A 22,048-nucleotide genomic window follows, 5' to 3' on the forward strand; every position below is an offset into this window, starting at 1 on the left:
TTTTGTCTAGAGGCAAAGGAAAGTACTGTCTATAGCAGGTAATCCTGCAGAAATATGATCATCGAAGTATTGCTTATGTTGATTCCTGCTGAGAAATTACGGGGGAAATAGGCTCAGAACTTGCCTAAGTGAGTTTTGCTACTGAAACACATTTAGATGGAAGAGTGGATCTCATAAGATGTAAACAGTTTGCCTTCTGGTGTCATGGTTATGTTTGCAGCAGGATTATAGCTTTGCGATTGCTGTATCTGTTAGGGAACAGATATAAAAAGCATTTGAATGTAATTTGAAGAAGCACTTAAGACTCCTGTGGTAAAATCTGGTTTTGGTTGCTAAGTCAAATTTTTAGTAGTAGAGTTGAGTAAATTTTATATTTAAATTTTGATTCTTCATTTAAGAGAAATTAAAATAATAAATCTTGCTTGCAAAGTACGGTATGAACACTGGAATATGATTCTAAAAATAATAAAGCATTGTATGTTTCCTAGTCTACATTATGTTTTTTAAATTTTGAAAGTGGTCCAAATTTAGGCTTTCTCCAACAGGATGAGAGTGAGACTGTATAATTTTCAGCTGAGTTTGAGTAATGTAGCAAAGGAAGGTACTGATATAGATACTAGATAGTTAGCTTAAGGTTGCTCTGCTGTAAGCTGGTATCACTGAATTTCACAAATATCAGGATATTCAGGAGTAAGGAGAATGAAAAACTCAAGGCATAATTTATATGAAACTCCATCATAAATTTGAAAGCCAGAATAATGATATTATCTGAAAAAAACCCAATTACTGCTGAAGAGGAAAATACTTCCAGTCTTGTAGTATAAAATGTCAAAAAAACTTCCACCAATTTAATAATCCATATTTTATTCTGTACACTCAAATTTTACAACGTTTTATTATTTAAATGTCTGTGTAAAACTTTCTCTTTTTTAGTTTGCGCTAGTTGTGTTGTCTTTGCTGATGGGTAAAAAAAAAAGATAATTTCTGTACTTTGTATTTTAACTTAATTATTCATGCTTATGTTAATAAGGAGGCTGGTATTTCATAGGAATCAGTAATCTTGTCAGTGTTTTGTTATGATAACTGTCATCTGGCTAAAACTATATATTCTGCTGTTAGTTTAGAAATGGATTTATGGATGTCAGCATGTTTCTATTGTAAGCACCTTGGGGGGACGGGGATTGTCTTTTCTGACCCCAGACAACAACTTTAGGAGCTCATATTCCCCAGATTTGACTGGACCAAATCTAGATCCAAATTTATGGCAAACCTTTCTTTTTCTTTATTTATCTTTCTTTTCTAAGGGTTTTTTGGTCTGTATATGTGTTGTTTAAAAAAAAAAAAAAAGAGAAAAAGTCATAAACTGGTAGTTTAAAAGTACTACTTGTGCTTTTTTATTAACATCTGAGTTTTTAAACTACACAGCACCCTCCTCTCATTTTGAAGATCAATAAATTCCCACTGAAACATGACACATTACCAAGTTAAAGCATGAGGAAGAGCTCCAGACATGGTTTTAGCTCTCAAGATAAATCAGTGAAGAATATTAATGCTTCGATGTCATTTTCTTTTTGTTTGAGTATGTGGTTGAGGTTTGGTTGGTTGGTTTTGGGGATTTTGTTATTACTTTTAAATGCATTACTTTTGGTAGGAAATATATGGGTTTTTTTAAAAAAAAGGTATTCTTATTAGTTCTGGTAAAATGCAATTTTTTTTCTTACAATGGTGTAAGCACGTCTGATCACCAAAGCTCTCAGAGATATCAAAATAGAGACTGTATAAATACTAGGACTAGTTTCCCTTAGTCAATCTTTATTTGTATTCTTGTTCTTTTGTTTTTCTCTGAATGCAATACTCCTTGCTAAGATTTTCTTTTCCCTAATCTCAATTAGATTTTCCCCATGGCAAATGAATTGTGTATTTTATGTTTCAGTAAATCTGCACTCTAGTTTCAGAGACCATCAGTTTCAGTGCATTTATGGTGCAGTTTGTGGGAGAGGGAAGAAGTTTTTTGTTTTAAATGGGAATAAACTTTAGTGTCTAGAATGACAGGCTAATAAACATTCATTATTATGTGATTAATGGTTCAGTGAAATGAAGATGTCTTGAATGTTTTCTGTTAGAAGTACATGGTCATTCCTTTTTGTCCTCCCAGTGCTAAAACTGTGAAATCTGAATTGATCCTATGGAATTTTCTGGGAATAATTTCTTTGCTGAAACAGGTTTCAGTTCCTTCAGGATATTCTCTAATTCTGTCAGGATATTCTCTAAAGAAGTTACCTTCTGGCTTGTTTCAGAATATTAGCTCTGATATCTTCTGTTGAGTAGTCTACTAACAACAAAATACTTGATTTTCTTCTCAGCCATGACCTTTTGTGTGTTCGGGGTTTTTGTTTTGGTTTGGGTTTTTAGTAGATTTTCAGTGCTTAATCCCAGCCTAGTTCTGAGCTTTCCCTGTAGCAATGTTTTGGGCATGATTTCATCAATGGTCCTTGCCTGTAGTTCTTCACTGCAAGTGGATTTGAAGGTGACTGTATGCATTTATATAAATAGTGCTACATCACTACTGAAGGACATCTGTAATGCTGTGTTTTCATATGGCAGAGCCATAATATCTGGCTCATGGTTGTGCCAACCAGGAGAAACTACGAAAAGGGTCTAGCCCGGGCCCAATTCCCTCCCCTGCTGTTTTGTTTTGTTTTATTTTGTTTTGTTTTTTTCTCCTGCACTGCTGTGACTGTGATTAGAGACATTATTGCTTTTCAGACAGCTAGAACAGAAACAGCACAACATGGCATCATCCTCTTCCAAGCCCTTTTCTCCCTCTCCTATTGTCTAAAATCACCAAGATCTGGGAGACGAGAAGGTGCATTTTGTATGTTGGCCACTCAGGGTTCTGGAAATGGAAGTGTATTACTCATTCTCTCATTGCATTATGAATATTAAAATATAATAAATGTTATTATTTCATGTTCTTCTGCAGATTTCCACAGAACCATATTGCTTTTCTGTCCTTACAATAGGAGTACAAGTTGTGTAGCTCTCTACTTTAGAGCATGTTTTCTTTTCCTGATTTCAGTTTCAAACCCAAACTCTTGTTAATATGTAAAGTTATTGTTCAGAAAACCACTGAAAGAAAATCCACACTTCATTTAAGCCTCACTTTTGTAGGGACTAGTATAGAGCACTGAGAGCATGAAGGTGTCACTGAGAAAAAGTAAGCCCTGAGCTGGATGACAAGTGATGCATTAGCATTGCTAAGGAGGGAGCTTTGTTGTGTGCAGTGTGGTGTTCTTACTCAAAATGTGCTCTTCTGGTGTGAGAGGAGGAAAAATGTAGTGTAAGGCTAAAACTGACAAACGTTCAGTTGTGGTTTCTGAAGAAATGCATCCAGACATGTCCCAACTGAAGGGCTCCTTGTCTCATGACGAGCAGCAAAACAGCCACAGTGCAGCTCTTTTCAAAGTATGAACAAGAGCAGCAGTAATAATAACTCACCTGTATTTTGAGATCAGAATATATGGAGATAGTAATCTCATTAACAATCAACAAAATAATCTCCTAAATACCCATTTCAGAGGACAGCTATTGACATAATACTACTTTGTCTGAAAAAACACATTTAACAGCATCTTGCTGGGCTGTTGCATCAGAATTTGTAGATGTTGCTTTGATTTAGTTTGTCAGGAATGACAGTGAGATATTGGGAAGAATGAAGGTTTAAGTGTAATATTCATAAGTTGTTTCTTCCTGTTATGTATTTCCTGATAGTCAACTCTTTATTCTAGATATAGTGGTGAGTTTTTTTAAAAAAATATTTTAATCCTGAACTCAGATGTGATAAATAGAGGAAGAAAACTATAAATGCCATTGGTTCTGCTTGGCCAGTCGTTAGATTATGGTCTTTCCAGGAGGATGGCACTAAACATAAGGAGCGCGTAAGGTGCCTCAGGTATTGATCAACATTGTATTACAAATATTGATTGGTTTTGGTTACTAGGTAGAATTTTAATTTCTTGGATGTTATCTAGTACAGCTGTAGAGAAACTTGTAACAGTGCTTGAAGGAAGAGGCACATTTTAATAATCCTATTAAATAAAGCTTTTGGGGCTTGAAATTGACTTTTTATTCCCCTCCCCTTTCTCTCTGTACTCAAAAAAGTCTCCAGTCCGCTTTCACGTGATATGTTGCACACATCCAATAGCATGAGCATTGGCTAATAACCTGATAATAGTTGTTCACCCTAATGTATTTTAATTGTCAAGGTGGCAGGAGGATGCTACCGGAGATTTTGGTAGACCCATCAGAGTTTGTGCTTTTTTTTTCCTGGCTATTTTCAGCTAAGAGCAGATCAGCTGAAAATGTGGGACTCTGTGTCCTGGGCTGCCAGTGACTGCAGTCAATTAGGATCTTTGTCTGTCCAGCATTTCTTATGAACCTGGTCCTAGTCAGTACTGAAGCTGAAGGCTCTAAAGGGTAAGGAAGAAATACATCCATCTTATAAATGTATGTACATAAATATATATATATGTGAATATAATTATTTTAAGTTGATATGATCACAGAATCATAGAATCATAGACTGGTTTAGGTTGGAAGGGACTTTTAAAGGTCATCTGGTCCAACCCCCCTGCAAAGAGCAGGGACATCTTCAACTAGATCAGATTGCTCAGAGCCCCGTCCAGCCTGGCCTTGAATGTTTGCAGGGATGAGGCATCTACCACCTCTCTGGGCAACCTTTTTCAGTGTTTCAGCACCCTTATCATAAAGAATGTCTTCCTTTTATCAAGTCTGAATCTACCCTATTTCAATTTAAAACTGTTACTCCTTGTCCTATTGCTACAGGTCCTATGTGGCTACATTTTAATAAAATGTCATCCATCAGTGCCTTCTAGGACATAATTGATAATATCTACTGAACTTAGTTTATCATTTAGAACTAGATTTTTTTTTACCTGGGTTAGAAATTTTCCTACATAGATTTGTTTTCTTGATTTTAAAACCAAAGTTGCTGTAAGTATTGTCTAGCCTCTGTGTTCTGTTTTCTAAGAATATTCAAGCAACAAATTTTGCTCACATCAGTGCTCCTGGTAAACAAATTTTAAGTTTCCACACTTGAGTATGCACACCAGGAGTGGGACTGTACACAGTGCCATGGTATTACTTGACACAGTGATAGAACTGAGTTCCCAAAACCCCCAACCGGAACCTGGAACAGAAGAAATTAAATATACCTTCTTAGCTAGGATAGGATAGGAAGATGCAATATCTTTGTGTGAATGTGACGAGAGAAAATTGCATTCAAACTCTGGTCCCAGCCAATAAATCTTACAGCAGCCTAACTTTTTTTGGAATGATGCCTCAGGCAAAGCACAAGTGTCCCAGAAAAGAAAAAAAAAATAGAAAATACCTTAATGTTTTCATGATTCTCTTTATCACTTCACCATAAATTGCAAGGCCTTTCACAGAGAGACTCAGAGCCTTAGGGTTTTTTGTAAAGTTCTCCTAGTGACTGTGTTACACTTATAGGGCAAAAAGAAACTATATCTTGACATATCTTCCCATTCACATCACAGACTCCTTAAAGATCGAGTATTACAACACTCACAGTAAATGACTCGCTGTCAGTCCATAGTGTGCTTAAAAATTAACAGAACTTTTGATGTACTCACATAAGAGGGACCTGGGGGTGTTGATTGACAGCCGGCTGAACAGGAGCCAGCAGTGTGCCCAGGTGGCCAAGGCTGCCAATGGCATCCTGGCTTGTGTCAGCAATAGCGTGGCCAGCAGGGACAGGGACGGGATCTGACCCCTGTACTCGGCACTGGTGAGGCCGCACCTCGATTCCTGTGTTCAGTTTTGGGCCCCTCACTGCAAAAAGGACATTGAATGACTCGAGCGTGTCCAGAGAAGGGCAATGAAGCTGGTGAAGGCTCTGGAGCACAGGTCGTACGGGAGCAGCTGAGGGAACTGGGGGTGTTTAGTCTGGAGAAGAGGAGGCTGAGGGGAGACCTCATCGTCCTCTACAGCTACCTGAAAGGAGGTTGCAGAGAGCTGGGGATGAGTCTCTTTAACCAAATAATAAGTGATAGGACAAGAGGGAATGGCCTCAATTTGTGCCAGGGCAGGTTTAGACTAGATATCAGGAAGCATTTCTTTCCAGAAGGGGTGGTTAGGTGTTGGAATGGGCTGCCCAGGGAGGTGGTGGAGTCCCCATCCCTGGAGGTGTTAAAGAGTTGGGTTGACATAGCGCTGAGGGATATGGTGTAGTTGGGAACTGTCAGTGCTAGATTAATGATTGGACTAGTTGATCTTCAAGGTCTTTTCCAATCTTGATGATTCTGTGGTTCTGTGATTCTGTAATATATTCCGCTGAACACACTTTCCATGAAGTGATGAACTTAACAAAATTGTTATAGACTGTTATTTTTTTGTAAGTCTTTTTCTGCTTTTGATTTAACTCAGGTTGTGTCTTAGCCATACTGGACTAAGTGATTTTCTCACTCTGGTATAGTAGGCACATGTAGATCTCAGTTTGTGAACACCCATCTTTAGGAAAGATTATGCAAGAAATCTATGCAGATGTAAAGAGCACCCATGGCTTTGGTATTATTCAATATGGCTCAAGGGTTGATCTATAAACCTATATGCATGATTTAGACCTCAGAGCATTTCTTAGTTCCTTTTTCTACTCAAGGTGGGGAAGAGACTTGCTTTGTGGCATTCCATGTTTGGTGGGTTTTGTCTTTTTTTTTTTTTTTTCTAATCTGTGGAATGTGTTGGGGGTTTTTTTTGCCATATTTTCTGTCTGGAATGGATGCTAATATAGGCTCGTGGCCAAAATTGCTCTTGGAAGTTGAGAGCTGACTTCTGTTCCTGACAGAAGTGCTGATATGACTGTTTCTTGGTGTTTTCCAAAAGACATTTTCTGACTGATAACATTGGCCCCATTTTGCCAGCTAGAGAAGCAGCAGAAGAATGATGCTCTTACTCAAGTCTGTTGAATTGGGAAGTATTGACAGACATGGAGACTGCTTCAGGAATATATTAATGGCAGCAACTGCAGTTACTCTAACTGTGTATATATTAGCATAAGACTGGGATAAACCTGATTTTGTTATAAAGCAGCTTTATGCCTGCACTACGGAAGCATCTTTGCTGGGCTTTTGTTGTTCTTGGTGAGGGAAGACATGAGCGGGCTCTCCTGGGAGAGGGTGGTTAATACTCATTGATGGAAACCAGTGTGCACCATGATGTTGCAACATTATCTTTCTCTTCCGCAGTGTTTCTTAATTCAGCCTAAAAAATGTTTTCCAGTAATTATGAAGAGGGATAAAAAGTTTAGTATAGTGTTTAAAACTAAAAATAAAATCAATGAAAATTCATGAATTAGAATAAAAAGACAAGTTAACTGTGAGTCCTCTGCCATGTCCACCCCAAACGTACAGCCACAATGACAGTGATGGCCTTGGAATTCGGGACATGTTTGACTTGATTATGGACCAAATTTGGGTACTCACTATTTTCTAAAGGACAGGACTTGGGAGAGGGTGGAATTGCTGAGTATCTGGATGAGAGGAGGGCACTGAAAACTTCCCAGGTGTCACTGCTGTTGCTGACATTTTTGAAATGCATACAGGAGCCTGGGCACTATATGCATGGTGAATCTTTCTTTATGCAGTCTGTTTTTTTTTCTGTGATACCTTTTTACTTGTCTTTTTGTACAATTTTCTGTGATTTGGGCCAGTTCTAGTAGCTCCAAAATGACCTAGAGGGGATGCTGCATGCAGCAGCATCCACATGTTACACATTGCTCCTGTTGAACTGGGAGTTGATGCAGGTGTCTGTCACTTTTACCAGAACTGGCTTTCTGTTTGTATTGACTGAAGTCAAAGTTTCCTGGGAAATTTGCAAGATAATTATTTTTTGGTCATAATGAGGTCATTAAGATCTACATTTTTTGCATTAAAAGGGTTGGTAACATAAATCAGTGTGAATCAAGAAAGGTAATACTGCTATAAGCTTAGTAGAATGTGCCCTGAATTTGGAATAGTGAGAAAAAGATATATTAACTGCTGAGGGAGCATGTATTCCCACAACACTTTGTTTCTATATGCAATATCTGATTTAAGTATTCACCTTTTATAATTGTTTCAACAAAACTTCAAGCTATGTTATGTATTCTGTTGATATCATCAAAATCTCAGCTATGGTACTGATACAATACAAAATTGATTGCACACTGATATTATGCAAAATAATGTTAAAAATGAAGCCTGGCAAGCCAGATGATCCTTGGCAGCTGCCACTTTGATCACTGGTGCCATTCAGTGTCCCAGATATGCTGGAAGTTTGACAAGATGCAAGAGAAAGGGTTTAATTAGGCCACGGTTTTACTAATTCAACTAATCTGGGAGTTATGCATCAATCACCCACACAATACAGAGTGTTACTTGTCCTCCCTCATTCCTGCCATTAGGAAGTGGTCACAGTCTCACACGTGGCTCTAGGCCACCACAGGTGTGAGGTTTGGAGAGCTGGTGCCACAGGATTCTCTTGATTCCTGCCTTTGCCTGGGAATCAAGTCTTTAAGGGTCATGCCTTCCCCTAACTCTGCTTTCAGCTCTGGATGAGAAAAGGTTCTTGCTGAAGTGACTTCTAAATTACTATTATGTGCCCTCTAACTTGATCCTGTAGGACAGCCCAAATAGATCTCTCTGCCCTGGCCAGTCTGGGGATTAAAAAAACCCCCCGAACATTCTCAGTATTGAGAAATAGGAAATGTGCATGTCTTGTGGACGGGAAAATAGGAGTAGCTGCTCTGTAACTGAAGCAAGACTGCCAGAATTTTGGGGAGTGAGGGCAGTGGCTGACACATGTGAAGCTGAGGTGCCCCACAGCTCAGACCATAGTCCCTACTCCGTTCACTGGTTCCTGGAGTTTACAGGGACCTTTGACTTGTTTTTTCTTGTCCTGCAAGGCAACGTCTCATCTTACCGTAACCTGCCTTTGAAACAATTGGAGGATTAGAGTTTCAAATCTTCAGCCATATGAGAAATCTTCTGGAAAATTGTAGTTATTCTTACATTTATCAGCACTGTGATCATTTAAAGAAGATGATACATATGAGATGGGTTGTCCTGGTTCACAGCACATGGGAGAGCTGTTCTTCGGGACTTGTGAAACAGTACTGAAGCAAAGACATGGGCAAATTTGTAGTAGTTCTTCTTGAGATAGAAAAAGAGCCCATCTAACTTGTTTCTCATCAGAACTTCCTGCAGTGTAAGGATATCAGGCTAACAGTCTTGCGCTGCTGTCAGATTGTTCTTACCTACCTCATAGAGTTTGGATGGATTTAGAAAATATTTTATAATGTTAATGTGAACAAAACTTAGGACTCCAGCTCTTTGGTAGAAGCCCAGAGTACTTCCACAGTGCGGAGAAAGATGCCACATGGTGCCCCTCCTGGATGCCAGGAGAAGAGCTGACCCTAATCTGTGTTTAAGAATGCTGGGGCAGAATCAACATGTAGCTGTGAGACTGCATTCCCTAACTGGAAAAGGATAAGGCGAAAATGTAAGGCAAATCTCCAAAACACTTTTTTTATATATATAATTTAGAGATGTGGATTCTCTATCAAGCCTTTCACATGAAAAATGGACATTCAGGATCTCTCTATGCTGAAGTTGAGAAGGTTATTGAGCACTAACATGCTGGATGATGAACTGTGGATGATGAACTCAACTTTTGTTTCAGATTTAGGTTTCTATCTCAAATCCCATATTAAAAAAACAAACAAAACCAACAAATTCAACAAACCCAAACCACAACAACTGTTTTATGGGGTATATATTAGTTTTCAGAGAAACCAAGTTGGCTTTGTCCAATTTGTCCTTCTACTTAGTAAAAATATTGTAATAAAATAGTAGACATACACTCTTAAATCTCCAATATTAAAGCAGATTATTCAATGACAGGAATTCAAAACGTGCAGTATGTTATTTCTGCTGACAAAGGAGGGAAGGAAGGGTGGAAGAGTCTTTTCTTTGTGGCCCCCACTGTTAACTTGCATTGTGGCAAAAGCTCTAAGATACTGTGAGAGAACTCACCTTTCTAAGGTGGTGTCACAGATGAAAGTATTGACATGGTAATGATTTAGTAAGAAATCTAGATTTATTAATTACTACAGCAATTTATCAATACAAAATAATTCAGAAAGAAAAGCAAATTGTTTACTTATTCTAAAATGACAAGATTCACTAACTTAACGGTAACTTAATTTATACATGTATCTACATGTGCATACACAAAACGGACATATTCATACAGAAACAAAGGTGTTTGGATTCAGTAAAATGAACATAAAAGGGACAAACACACAGAGGAGCAAGGGTACATACCCACACACACACCAATAAACAGAAAGAACAGGTGAAACAGAAGCTAGCTCAAAGAAAATTTCCCTCTTGAGTTCAGAGCAAATACTCACAATGTCTTGGCATTCCTCAGTGGGCAATAATTGAGAGTCACATGGGTGGACCTCACCCTGGCCCTCCGTCTGGAGCAGACGACACCTTAAGGGTTTTGGTACCTGAGAGGCTCCCAGCTCAGGGGAGATGCTGGTCACAGGCCTGCTGGGATCCAGAAGAGCTCAAAGGGCCTCTCTGGTGGTTGCAGTTTATAGGGTCTGAGATAATTGACTTTTGTCAAATGCTATCTGGTGCCTTCCGGCAGTTGCACAAGAATTTGATGAACATGCAACTCTGTTATTGTTCCATCTGACCACATCCCAGGCACAGGTGTGTCAGGCCATCAGGAGATGATGGGCCATTATAACCGAGCGATCAGGAGGGGCAGGAGCCAGGCTCCTTAACGTTATCAGTCTTTATCTCCACAGATTGGTGTATGGCTCGGGGGAATGTGGATGGAATCACACCTAGCACCAAGCAGCCCAACAAGGAGGGGCAGGGGGGGGATAAGAATTGCACCGTCACAGACAATAAGTCTGTCGTGAAGTGCAAGGCAACTACCATGGAGTTTATTTTGGTTTAATTTTAGAATATATATTAAAACATCTTCTAATGATGTTCTGTAGCTTAACAGTAGATGTATAATCTCATGAAATTTGAACATCCTGAAAATCTCATAGCTTTATCTATCCCAGGAAGGGGCAGAGGTGTTCACCTCCAAAAACATGATTTCCACATGTTAATTAGTATGTGCTCTGAACTGCTGATGTGCACTGAAGCGCCACAGACGATGGGACCCTCAGACTGTATGGCTAGGCTTCTTTACTGAATATTAATTAATTTAATTTCTGCCCCTATATTTTTTAGATTTTTTGGGACCTACTAATGTACCAAAGGGATTGGATAAGTGCTGTCTGTGTGGGGTGTTTGGTTTGTTTTTTAAGGCGTTTGCTAGGGTCTTCTGAACCAGTTACTTGTTTTTAATGGACCTGTGTGAAAAAGTTCCCTGGGTTTTTAACTTAAGCAGTCAATTGAAGAACAAAGCCTTATGAAGCTTTGCCAGTTACAGACTCTTAGTTGCCATCTTTGGAGATTTTGGACTAGTGTTAGCAGTTACAACCTCATCAGTAATCTTAATCAGAAGTCTGGTTTTAATATTAATACCACAACCCAAACCACATAAATAATTAGGAAAAAAATACCAAAGAAACAATGAGAAGATAAGTTTGAGATACTACAAGAATTTGGAATGGAAAAGAATTTGCTTTAATTGGTTTTGTAGCATATAGCTGTCATATGAATGTTACCAAATGGTTAATGATCTATCGGGAAAGCAGTGCAGTGAATTGGAAATACTGCTAAACCAGAATATAACTGCACTAGCAGTAGAAATGACCAATATAAAACATTTAAGAGCATGTGATCTGTGATCTCTAAAACATTTATTGACCAACTGCCATTTAACCAGCTGTCTAATTTAGCTTATGTGACAATTATCTGCATTTAGTGAAAATGGAGAGAAAGTTTGAGTACTTTACTGGAGACCTATACCAGGTGAGAGTGCTGATGAGCTCAGTACAACAGTGAGTACTGGCACAACAGAGGCTACACAGAAGGGCAGGCTGTGAGATGTGTGTTAGGTTTGTGATTTTGGTTGCGTGGGTTGTTTTTTTTTTTAATTCCTGGTACATCTGTTATGCATCATCTTATACATGGACTGCAGCTGTAGAAAGAATGAACAGATTAAGATGCTTACGTCAGTAATTATTTCAAGCCTAGTATTGCCGAACAATGACTTTTTGCAAAGGTACAAAGGGAAGAAGGTTAAAGCTGTGTAGCTCAAGCCAGTCTAATTTAAAATGAGCTGTAAGAGAACAGAATACAAGTTTTATGTAATTAGCATCTTAAAACTTTATGTCATTGTTCAGATTTGTGATAACAGCACACACAAGACTTGCTTAAGGAGAATGAATAACGGTGTTTCCTGGAGAGTTCAAGGTCACTAATTCTCTGAGTGTTAAATAGTGAAACTCTGTATGTTTCTGTTTTCTGATGTGTGTTAAATATTTGGAGAATGAGTTAACTAGATTTTTTTTTTCTTGCTAGAACCTAGTATTTTAAATTCACTGTCACTGAAATACATATGCTATGTGAGAACAAAATGTAGACTGTGTGTTGGCTTATCTGTAGACATAAGCAGAGGTTGCCATTAAAAACCCTCAACAGTTGCCGCATTTGAGAGATCATATTATCCACGTTTGTAGCAGTGTTCAGATGACTATATCACACAGCAATATTCAAAATTGATGTAGAGTATCCACTTCTAAGTGTGCCGTTCTCTGCCATTAGAGATGCCCTCAGAGAACATTTATGAATAATTTTTTATCCAAGTCTTGTAATATGAAATCCTGGGGTTGCTGAGGACATCACTGCTTGTTATTGTTGTAAGCACATCTGTGATAAAACTTTGCAAAACTTTTTTACCATAAATGGGTTTAGTATCACTTTGAAAGGTTGGTCATGAGTCCTCCTAACACATTCTCAGATAAGTTTGGTTTGACAAATGCCTGAACTTAGGTGAATTTCATACACCTGAGATTCAATTAAAAAAATTAAGATGCCTTCTGCACAAAAATAATTGGATGAACTATAGTGCAGATGAGCAAAAAGTTTCAAACCCTTGAAAGGGGACTCTCAAAGAGCTCCAGGGCTTGTAAGCATCTGTGTGTAAATGATGGTTGCGCTGGGCTTTTAGTTTCTAGAGACTTGACTTTGTACACATTGTTCATTTTCAGTTTTTTATACACTCCTCTGTAGCAGTTTTTTAAAGTCTTGAGCAGTCAAAGCTACATGTGCCATAATTGTCAGAAGTCATCTTCTCTAAACTACTGAGATATTGTCATCAAAATAAAAGTACTGATGGCTCTAACTCTATGGGACAGTGCTTCTTTACAGACAGCTTACTTTTGTATTCATACATCACAAATCCTGTAGTTGAGAAGCAGTTACTTTAAAATTATTATCACTAAGAAATAATAATTCCTGTCTGTGTTGTCTAAACTAACTTTACAGTGCTCCTGTTGGAGATGTTTATTAATCTAAACATGCGCAGTATATCATTAAGGTATTTTCTTGCACGATTGATTGATTGAATTAGTTGCTTACTGGGGGAGGGATGAAGTACCTGAGAATAATGGGAGGAAGAGAAGAAAGTAAGATAAATTGACTTTCTTCAGGAGACATATTAGCAAAACAAATTAACAATTTTTGCTAGGTAGAATCACTATTCATTTTTGCATGCCAGAGAGAGTGCATCTTGTAGAGAGCATCATGTAGGGCTGAAGGTCAAGGCCAAACCACTTGCTTCATTTTTTCAGTCTTCCATTATCTACTCATGCTTAGTTGGAGTCACTAGTACTTTTAAAGAGAAAAAACAAAGGGAAAAAAGAAATGGCAGCAAGAAGAGATTCTACGTGGTATCTTAGTTATCATTACAATCTGCACACACTACCATAATCAAACTCAAGCATACTGAATATGCCAATTAGTCGCTCTAGTAGCAGTGAAGCAATTAAAATGAATAGACATGTCTTTGCCATAAGCTGTAGATGGAAGAGGAAGAGAGATGGGCTTCCTTCCTTTCTCATGCTGTTGTGACCCATGTAGACTGGAGTTTCTCTTGCCTACTGAGTTCAGCACTATAAAAAGCAGGATGCCACTTGGTGAGTGTTTTTTCATATGTCATTTATTTCTGCTTTTTCCAGACTGGGGACAGTTCTGCATAAGACAAAAAAAAAAAAAGTATTTGTGTTATTGTAGAGTCTAGGAGTGCTACCCATGGAGCTTTTGCTCTAAAGCAATTCATTCCATATGGGTGGGTTACTATAATTATATCTATGCAGATGCTGAATCCAGTTACAATAAGCAGAAACCAAGGCTGTTGTTTTCTCAGAAAAATGCCAAAAAACTAGAGACCAAAGCCAGCTATTAATCTGGCCTATTATTATGTGGACAGAATGACTGATACTGGTATATCCTTCCAGATTCTCCATTTGTCTCTATATTTCTGTAAAGCTAGCATACACAGAAGATACCAAAACTAGTATGTTACAGTTCCCTTCTCCTCCCCCAAAAATAATGAAAAAAAAAAATTTGATTTTTTTGCCCAGGGCAAAAATGGCTACTTCCCATAGGCCTGATCTGAATGGGAAAGATCTCTGTGGCTAAACTACATTGTGTCTGCTGTATGCTGTGCTGGAGGGCAGTAATACTGAATGATAACCCTGGTGGATCTTCCTTGTAATGCCATGCTTAACTCTCTGGAAATATTTTCTGTAATTCCCTCTTTCTTTTTCTCCCCCTTTGGCTGTTTCCCCCTTTTTGTACTTCCTTCTGAGGTATCTGGGTGGGATAGGATTCTGCTAAAGTATATTTATGCTGTACCAGATGCTGCCATTGTCTTACCAGTATTACTTGGCTATGAAAAGTTTTTCTGGATATTTCCATCTATAATCTTGCACAATCCAAAATTCTAGACTGAAAATCTGGACTAGAAATGAAGCCTCTCGTGAGTTTTTTGGGTACTTTAGGTATTCCCTGCAACTACAGGCTATATGAGCTATGAACTGAAACGTTTTTTTGTGAAATACCATGTGTAAATTCCTTGTTGCTGTGTCTATGGTTTAAAAATCGTAATGCATCTAGAAGTGTGAAATATTAAGCATGTCTTTTTATGCACTTTGAATTTATGGTGACTTCAAAGTCAGTCCTCATTTATTGTCTGGTTTGTTTCACTTCAGAAATTATTTGAACTGTGAACAAAAAGGAGCTGACAGTATTTTCAGATAGGCACTTTATAGTTGTGCATTTCGCAACTATATGATAGGACTCTCTGTTGCCTTGAATGCAAAATTAGCTTGTTGATATGTGCTGCTACAGACAGAGGAACAGATGTAGTAATTCTACTTTATTTACATGAAATCTCTAAAAAGGCATTTTCTGGCAGCATGCTAGGAATAAATACAGTATCAAATATAAACCGCACCATGCTATCTTAGCTCATTCAGGTGTCAGCTGTGCCATTTAGATGTGGGCGAGAGCAGGGAGTCGGATCCCTCCCAGCAGAGCTGGGAGCTCTCCCACGCTCGGCACCCCCAGTGCCAGCCTGCTCCCGCTGCTGCCCGTCAGTGTTTTTTTGCCTGGGGAGTGCCTGCCCTTCTGCCCAGAGCCTGGGAACCCTGGAGCCTGCCTGTGGCTCTTGGGCTGGGGCTCCACTGGGTGTGAAGAGGGATGTGCCCTGCAGTCACACCCACTGGTAACACCTCTGGGGGGGACCTAGAAGAAGCTATCAGGTGTCCTGATTTTTTATTTCTATTTTTTCAAAGTAGGAAATTATTTTACTTTTTTTCCCTGTTGTTTGTGTTTGTGAGTGTGTGTGTGTCCCCCTTCACTTTCTGTGACTTAGAGCTCCCCTTGGTTTATGTTTTCAAGCTTCTTTTTTGTAGCAAAGAGGCTCAGGAAGTGAATTGAGACTAGGAAATGGTGGGGGACGAAGGGACTGGTGGGGGGGGGTGGGTTGTAAACCATGGAGAAGTTCAACACATCTGAGTGAAGAAGTGAGGTGTAAGTAAAACCCTATGAGCCTTCTGAGCCAGGAATATGAGAACTGATGCTGAGCTGACTGCCACTGCAAGGGAAGTTCTTCTCAGGGGACTGTGTCCTTTTCCCTTCCTCTCCTCCTTTGCCATTGTGCAGATGCTGAGGAAGGAGGTATTACTCCGGCAGTAGTCCTTGCTCTCCCTCACTACTTCACTTAACTAACAGGTTTTAGCCAGGCAGTTGCACATGTTAAATTGTTCCTTTTGTCCCTCTCAGGTATTCAAACTTTCCAGCATGGGGTTGGGGATGTTTATTCAGCATATGAGCCAGCAGGCGCATTAAAGATGAAACGCCTTGACTCTGAACTGCAGGCAGAAGGGGTGGGAGGAGATGCAGCTAATTTAACTTGGAGGATGATTGATGTGTGTATGTCAATTTCTATTAATATTCTTCTGAAGTCAGTGACGCAAGCATGTTTTTCCCCCATCCCAACAGTAAATATAAATAGAAAGACAACAAAACAATCCTATCCCTTTAATTCACAATACTCAGAAGCAGTTAAGCAAATTCTGTCATTTGAGAGTGTCCTCCACAGACTGGCAAAAAACAGCTTATGGTGGTGTTCTTACCACTTTAAGAATGTCAAGATGCTTTAACGGAGATATCCACTTACTGCCAAAATGTATAAAGCACAAAAAGCAAAAGTCACCTACAGGTAGACCTAGATACATTGCTTAAAAATGTACCGTTCCCTCATTAGACAGCCATTCATTGCATGAAAAGAACTAAATGTATTTGTTGAGGTGTCGCTATAAAAGCCATGTTTAAAATGAAACAGAGTTGAGAGCCTGAATACACAGCACTGTTATTCAGAAGTAGCTTTCAAGCAGAGAGTTTTAACGGGAAGGTGCTGTTTGGTTGGACACAAATCAACAAACATTTAGCTGAAGTGTGAATAATTCAAGCGTGCATGAAGAACCCTCCTTTCTGAAGAGACGAAACACAAGAATAAAAAAAATCTTCAAACATTAACATCAGCCTTAGAGGACAATGCAAGCAGCCGGATTTGAAACAGATTTACAGATGCACTCTCTTTAGGCAGGGAGAATTCTCATTAAATGCAAGATGCTTCTGTGGCTCATGTGTTTGCACGGAGGTAGAGGTTTGCAAGACTGACGTATCAGATAAAGTCAGAGTGGTTACCACACCGACGGTGTAGCAGCTGCATAATAAATGATGGAGAGAATCATGTTAGGCATGCCCACCTAACCTAACTTGAATCATGCGAAAGGAGAGCTGCTGGAATTCAAATAGACTTTCTGGTTCCCAGCAGTCGGCAGTAATAGAATGCTTTCAGGAAGATGACAGATGCAGGGGAAAGATGCTGTTTTGCACTATCTTGATTTGTTACGGCAGCCAACTTATTGGCATGATGGAGTGACAAGAAAAGCAGCTGGCATGGAAGGTAGGATTATCAAAGCTATTGCATCATTATGAATGTAATTAGAGACTGACCATGACAAAGCATATGCTAGAACGAGCTGCTGCCGATGGCAGAGGATTTGTTGCTGAGGTTTTGAAACTCTGAAAACAACATTCCTCGTGCAAAATGGATTTTTCAGTTTCATTTATGCTTGTGTTACCCTTTCTTCCCTGCTTGCCTCCAGGCTTGGGGAATCGCTTGCTTGAAAGAGAGTGTTGTATCAGGATGAGATTGAAGAATAAAGTATTTTCTAAGTCCGTGAAGCCTCAGGTAGATAGAAACAAACAAATGTGAAACAAGACTGGGAAAGGCTCCCTTTGATTCACTAGCAGGCTCTGATTGATGTATTGGCATATTCAGGAATCCCGAGGAAATGAAGATGCATGTACTGAATGTCTTGGTATAATGAAAAGATATTATTGCAGGTCTCTGCTTTACAGTTAGTTTTTCCGACAGCTTTTATTCCCCATCAGTTTTTAGCTCTTGACATTTATTTGGTTGTTCAGTATTATATAAAGAAAATACATCAATATCTCCTGCAGGGTTTCTCAACAACTCCAGCATCTGTTTCAGCTATTGAACTGTATTCACGTTTTGCCAACTTGATGCCTACCCAGCTGGTCTATCATTTCTCGCTTGATTACTGCTCTTAATTTCTCTGTATCAGCTTGTTTCAGATAGGATTTTGAAAGCTGTTAATGAGAAATGACAGTAACTGTTAAATTATTGAGAACTGGAGTATTCTCTTATTTTTGAAACATCAGAGAGCATTTTTGTGTGCATTTTATTAAATTCATATTCTGTGTTGCAATGGGGTTTTCACATAGTCACTGAATTTAGCTGTGAATACTTTAAACTAGATGAGTCACAAGCATAACTTTCAACTGACTATTTTGAGAAAGTTTGAGAAAATTTAAAGGTGCTTGCTTTGTTGTGTTAATGTATGTTCCTTCTTCCTGTCTTCCCCCCCCCACCCCCCCTTCCCGAACATATATACTCTCTCTGTCACGGTGAGCAGTCATTAAGTGTATACTGTACATATTGAAATATATTTTATCACCACTAGGGTGAAACCGCTAAGCAGCTCTGAACAGGTGATTTGAACAGGTCTAAAACACATCAGCTCTATCGGAGTGGGTCGCCCTCGATCAAAGAAGTGAAAGTGATTTCTAAATGTAAGACAGGACCTCTCTTTCCTTTCTCTGTAGATGTCCAACAACTATTCAAATACTGCTTGATAGCTCACAGGATATGATGACGTTAAATTTCTTGGAATATTTTGCCTTATAAAATCCTTTCTTTCAACGTAAACTCCCTTTGTCATTAGGTCTATCATTTTTTCTGAGGTAATGATCTCTTGCCATATTGGATATTCACTTTTCTGAATTTATTTTAAATTGCTGGCTGTACTCTATGTATTCTTGTCAAAAGGGGATCAGGCTATTAAACACTAAATGTTGCTGACTAAAGCTGTAACAGTTTTAGATAGATGTTTCTAGATACACAGTAGTGAACCGGCCTTTAGTAAGTTTGAAGGTAAAGATCAGTAAACCTGATACACTGTTAGCTAGTTTGAGTATTTCCCTGCTTCAATCACCTCTGAGAGGCATTTTAAATTATTTTGTAACTGATGGGAGGGGAGAGGTAGTTATTAATGGAGAGGATCACTGCGGGGGTTGTATAGCCAAAAATAGTTCTGTAGTTTTGATGACAATAAAAGAAAATGTTATTCCATTTCAGAGAAGTTCTATTAAATTTAACAATAATTAGTCCTTGATGATGATGATGAAACCATAGAGAGAATAACCCATATGAAGAGCTTAAGTGCGATTCATGTTTTCAGGGCAGCAGTTAGACTGTTTTATATTGCATGTATTATATTTATACTCGTGAAGCTGCTAGTTGCTTCTTGTCTCAAGAGCGCTGGCTGGCTATCATTGTACAGTAGCTACTTAAAATGGTTTTTTCCTTGTGACGCCGGTAATCATAACTGCATGCTGTCTGTGACCATCATCCAGCTGACAAGTGATTTTATGGTTTGCTTCTGTTTTATCTATAGTATTTGAGTTTAGCTTTCTATTTCACTGATGAATTAAAACGACACTAGGTGGAGCTAGCTGTTGATTATAGATAGAGCTACAGTAATACAGGCCTGTCTAAAGAGCAAACCCTTGAATATAATGATGATTATTAAAAATAACAACTTAAAATTTTAAGCATTGAGTTGGACCTTAGCCATGAAATTCTAGATCTGGTGGGATAAGAGGAAACAATTTCTCCATTTTCTTTTCCTGTCATTATTTTATAAGCTACTAATCAAAGATGAAAAATAATAATAAGAAAAAAGCATCTACATTCAACAAAGAGGGATGGGAAGTAGAAGAACAGAAATAGAAGAAGAAAAGAGGAGAGAAGCATCAGTAAGAGTCAGCAGATGTTTCCACTGTAGATACATGCAGATACCTAATTGTGTATCTGTCTGTCTTTAGCCTGATGTACATAGATTTTCTCTCATCCTTACATATAAATCCTGTTTCCATTCTGTCCTTTGGAATTAATTTATAGAGCGGACATCTTTCACTTTATATTTAGATATGGGACCGATGTTTTCAAATCCCTTCTTGGAAGGGTGCTCTAAAAGGTGTGCAAGGACACAGGAAGTTGTCACTCATATGTTGGCCAGCCATAATTAAGAAAAATGTAAAGGGTTATTTATTGACTGAGGTGGAAGCTGGTTGCATGTGCTCTTTCAAGTGATTCTGGTTATTAATCCCAGTCAAGAATAAGAAATCTGTAGACCTAGACAGTGTGACAACACAAGAAAAATACACTCACTTCCACACAGATTTACAGATATGTACTACAGATACAGTACATATATTAATTCAGCAAAGAAGAGAGAGAAATCAGGATATATGCTGTTACTTAAGTATATGAACTGAAGAGGAAGGGCCAGGAAATAAATGAGAAGTGTGAGATGAGTACAGGGAAAGGGACAGGTAAAAACAGAGATTAAAGGATGTAAAGTGGAGAAGTCTGGCAGAGCAATGATAACTCCCATCAACATCTGTTGAGTGAAGCACTTGCAAGTTCAGTCAGTGTCTTGTTCTTATTGCAGTAAAAGTGAATTGTGGTAGTGAGATGCTCAAGTCAGTGAGGAAAACTTGCTCCGGAGCTGCCTGATGCCCCAGGAGTAACGAAGTTTAGAAGACTGGAGATTGACCTTTTTGAACATTGTCCCTAGAAACTTGAAGTATTCGTAGTGAACTGGACATGTGAGTTAAAATGGTCCCGAAATGATGCTGGACAAAACCAAGTTGTGCTTGGACCCATTGCTTTTTGGAGGAGTCTTGCAAGAAAGCAGAGCTGCATCATCAACCTTTTTGGTTATGAGCTGCACAGTTGGTGCTCAACAGCACAAGCATTCTAGGAGATCAAGTATGGAGGACAAAGTTCATTAGTTTTACAAGACCAGTCAGTATTTTATTGAGGCTAGGCCATGATTATTTTTTTTAATTTATTTATTTTAATGGATAGTCTTAATCAGAAACAAGGCCTTTGAAATGTGTTAGGGTGTCATTATTTCTGCATCTTCTTCCTGTACAGTTTTGTCTGCTGGCACCCCAGGAACTGTTGCCTTGAATGAACTCATCCTGACATGTCCTGAATGTTCCTTCTGAAAACAGGAAGATGTGTGTAGTGCAGCAGCTCTTGGCTTTCTGATGCTGGTCAGCTGCTGCTTCACTCAGCTTGTGCTTCATGCTGAACAGAGCGTGGAAATTCTAGTTTAGGAATAGCCAGTATGTGGAAGTGTCTGACTATTTCAGGCAAAGGTCATGAGAAAGCTGAGCCAGGAAAATCACTAAAATCTGTCCATTTAAAAATCCACTGGAATGAGGAGGAGCACAGGAAAAATGGCATGTAAGGTGAGGAATGGAGGGGTTCAGGTGTTCCATGAGACAGTCGTTTGAGGAATAGATAGTAATCACCTTGCAAAAAAAAAAAAAAAAAGCATGAGGACAGGCGCACGTGGGAGTCAAGCTTGTCCAAAGGATATTACTAAGCATCTGGTTATGCACTGCCAAAAAGCTTTCCACAAAGAAATATTACATCTAATCAAAATGTATTAATAAATTAAGTCTATTAACAATGAAGGAAATATTTCTGTCATTCAGGAGCCAGAGTTCAAACTCTCTGATTTATTTATTTATTTATTTATTTATACTGTGTAACAGAATAAAAATTGCTAACAATTTGCAGGGGTTGTATTTGATAATAAATACTAAAGGATATCCTTTATCCCCAACCCAGATTAAGGTTATTTCTTTCACAAAGGATTAAATCACATATCCCTGAAATCATACAGTTTTAATCTCCATAGGAAATGCTGAGATCTCCAGAAGCTGCTTGTTGTTGCTAAACACCATGTTAACTTTTTGTATGATGCTGGAAGGAGTGAAGGGCAGGGGAAAGACCCATCTATCTGAAGAGTTGCTGG

The 22,048-nt window shown here is 38.7% G+C and overlaps 1 protein-coding gene across 5 annotated transcripts in view; it reads left to right on the forward strand.

The window, feature by feature from the left end:
* The first annotated feature begins 17,415 nt into the window (after positions 1-17,415).
* The window catches only part of DMD (dystrophin), a 1,208,865-nt gene continuing 1,204,232 nt past the window's right edge, over positions 17,416-22,048 (forward strand). For all 5 annotated transcript variants that reach the window (XM_074905425.1, XM_074905436.1, XM_074905445.1 and 2 more), the window contains exon 1: positions 17,416-17,532. In XM_074905425.1, coding sequence (XP_074761526.1) covers positions 17,436-17,532 — 97 coding nt within the window. In that variant the 5' untranslated portion in view covers positions 17,416-17,435. The remainder of the gene's footprint in view (positions 17,533-22,048) is intronic.

The sequence above is a fragment of the Athene noctua genome, chromosome 1, assembly GCF_965140245.1.
Source record: "Athene noctua chromosome 1, bAthNoc1.hap1.1, whole genome shotgun sequence".
Classification (NCBI taxonomy): domain Eukaryota; kingdom Metazoa; phylum Chordata; class Aves; order Strigiformes; family Strigidae; genus Athene; species Athene noctua.